This window comes from Electrophorus electricus, chromosome 9 (assembly GCF_041902795.1).
Source record: "Electrophorus electricus isolate QZ-2024a chromosome 9, ASM4190279v1, whole genome shotgun sequence".
In the NCBI taxonomy this organism is placed as follows: Eukaryota; Metazoa; Chordata; class Actinopteri; order Gymnotiformes; family Gymnotidae; genus Electrophorus; species Electrophorus electricus.
The window spans coordinates 6,892,501-6,895,000 of record NC_137505.1 but is presented as its reverse complement, the minus strand read 5'-3'; the positions used below and the strand labels follow the sequence as shown (position 1 = coordinate 6,895,000).

At 48.1% G+C, this 2,500-nt stretch overlaps 1 protein-coding gene across 7 annotated transcripts in view; it reads right to left on the bottom strand.

The window, feature by feature from the left end:
* Nucleotides 1-2,500, bottom strand: part of myo16 (myosin XVI) — a 109,817-nt gene that overhangs the window by 55,866 nt on the left and 51,451 nt on the right. For all 7 annotated transcript variants that reach the window (XM_081720514.1, XM_081720516.1, XM_081720515.1 and 4 more), the window contains one exon: nucleotides 756-864. In XM_081720514.1, coding sequence (XP_081576640.1) covers nucleotides 756-864 — 109 coding nt within the window. The remainder of the gene's footprint in view (nucleotides 1-755; nucleotides 865-2,500) is intronic.

Genomic DNA, 2,500 nt, shown 5'->3' with positions numbered 1-2,500 from the left:
ATAAACAATAAACACTGCGTGGTAAAAGAAAATACATGGGAATCTCATAAAACGTATTTGAGAAGTGAATGAGGTATCAGCTAAGCAGAAATTTGAATATGGTTCTTTGAAATATGAAGTTCTTGGTGGTTGACTTATGCAAGCTTCTGGAATCTACTGTATGCCATCTTGTTTGTTTGTTTATTTAGATAACTTGCTTATTTTGTTTAATGTGAGGAGCGCTGACTATAAGCAACTCTTCTAATGGCAAACTGACTGGTCCACAGCAGCCCCTCCCGCTCATACGACCTCTCTCCTCTGAGCGGACCCGTGGCTCCTCTCGTAAAGCACCAGGTGACGTGACGCAGCCAGCTTGTGGGTCCAACAGGACATGTACCAGCTACCGAGCATGAAACGTAGCATTGACTTTACGAGGATTAGCATGCTAGCAAGTTAGCCTGCAGATATAAAAACGAAGATGCCGTCCAGTTGCCGTTAGGGTCATATTTTAAAAGTGAGTTTACACATTCACTTCAATAAGGTGTCTCTTATTGAATCTCTCTCTCTCCACCTCATCGCCAGCAACTTTTATGAGATATATAACTTATGAAAAACTCCTGTACTGAAAATAAACATAAGAAAACGCTTCCAGTCTTTTACTCATTGGAAGGTCAGGACGGGATGTGATGGGAACAGTTATTCATGCCCTGCCCCCGTGTTAACGTGTTCCTCGCGCGTGTGTGCGCTCTGTGTCGGACGCGGGGGGCGTGGCCTACCGTTCTCCTCCAGGTGCTTGGTCAGGATGCATCTGCCTTCCGCTCCCTCGGCGGCGTAGTCCAGCGCCGTGTTCCCATTCACGTCCTGGAGGAGCGCGTTGACTCCGGCCTTCAGAACGGACAGACGGAGGACGGGAGGGAGAGAGAGAGAGAGAGAGAGAGGGAGGATGTAAACAACTCGAGTGGCCATCTCACCCCAATCAGTCAGCAATCCGTGACAAACAATCTCTCGTTATCACCGTTTTCCAGCACCCTGAAACGAGCACCTCACCAGACAATAGTGAGTTAATGAACTCATTAAGATGGGTCAGGGGCAGGATTAACACAGTCAGCGCTGGCGGGAGGGAGGTGATTTATGACTGCTTATGGTGCAGAGAATCCAAGACATCAGACTGGCGCAGACAGGTACTACACACTAGAACTTGAACCAGTATTAGAAATCACACAACAACTAGGAAATCACACTGGATCCTGGACACCGCCTTGCTTATCGCACAGGCTGGACTTGGACCTAATCCAAACTGAATTCAGGTTTGCCTTTGTTAGACCAGTAGTTAAGGCTGGTAGTTAAGACTGGTAGATGGGTAGTTTATAAACGTGGTAGTGATTTTTCTGTACAGGACTAATGATGAGTGCTGAGCTAACACAGATAAGACTAACAAAGGACCTTACACACACTGAACAGTTACTGCTAATAGAATTGTAAATTGCATACAAGCACTTCATACAGATTTATGGGTGAGAGAAAGAGAGAGAGAGAGAGAGAGAGAGAGAGAGAGAGATGGTGAGAGAGAGAGAGAGAGAGAGAGAGAGAGAGAGAGGAGAAACTGGGTTTTTATTTTACAAAGTGAAACTTTAGCAGATAACGGCATGGGAATTCCGAACCCTGTCAGAAATGTGTGCGTGACGAACGGCCACTCTCACACATGGCTCATTCCGTGTAGTTGGAGCACAGAGCCGAGGTTTTTCTCGGCACACAGCAGATTCACACGTCAGCCTGCTCAGACAGGTCATGTCCATCACACTCAGAGGTCAGACACAGGTTAATGAAGGAACTAATTACCATTAACTCTCAGCTGCTCCTTTATATGTATTCATGAGAGTAGAGCCATCAGGACAGGGAATAACACACCCACACACCCACCCACACACACACACACACACACACACACACACACCCTGGAGGTTTGTGGGCAAGGAGGTGGAGACTGGAATTGGAGCCAAAGGTTGTGAGTGTGTGTCTGTTGCTCTGTCAGTGAAGGGACAACCATAAAGAGGTTTGGAAATTGGTCTTTACTGAGCAGAAATCCATGCGAGGTAGCAAACTAAGTTGTGTGTGTGTCGGCCTAACGCCAAAATGGTGAAACTTGCGCTGCGTGCTTGCACTCCGCGAGAAGAAGAGGAGAACGATGACGATGCGGTCAGGCAGCAAGGCTGTTCCGCTCACGAGCTGATCATCACCCTCGTCACCCCCCCGCATCTCGACGATTTGGTCTCGACCTCGCCATGTGCTTGTGGGTTTTCACTCACTTCTCTCCCTACCCTGGTTTCTCACGTGCATCCCTGTCGTTTGTCACACCTGTGCCAACTCCACTACGTATAAACACCTCTCGTGTCCTGGTTTGTACTGTCAGTCATCGTGAGCTTGTGAGCACATTTGTGTCGTTTTTGCGTTCGTTATTCTCCGCACGTTTCTTTCGCTCGGGTCCGCTTCGCTCGCCCGGCTCGCGTCTCGTTTGCGTCCT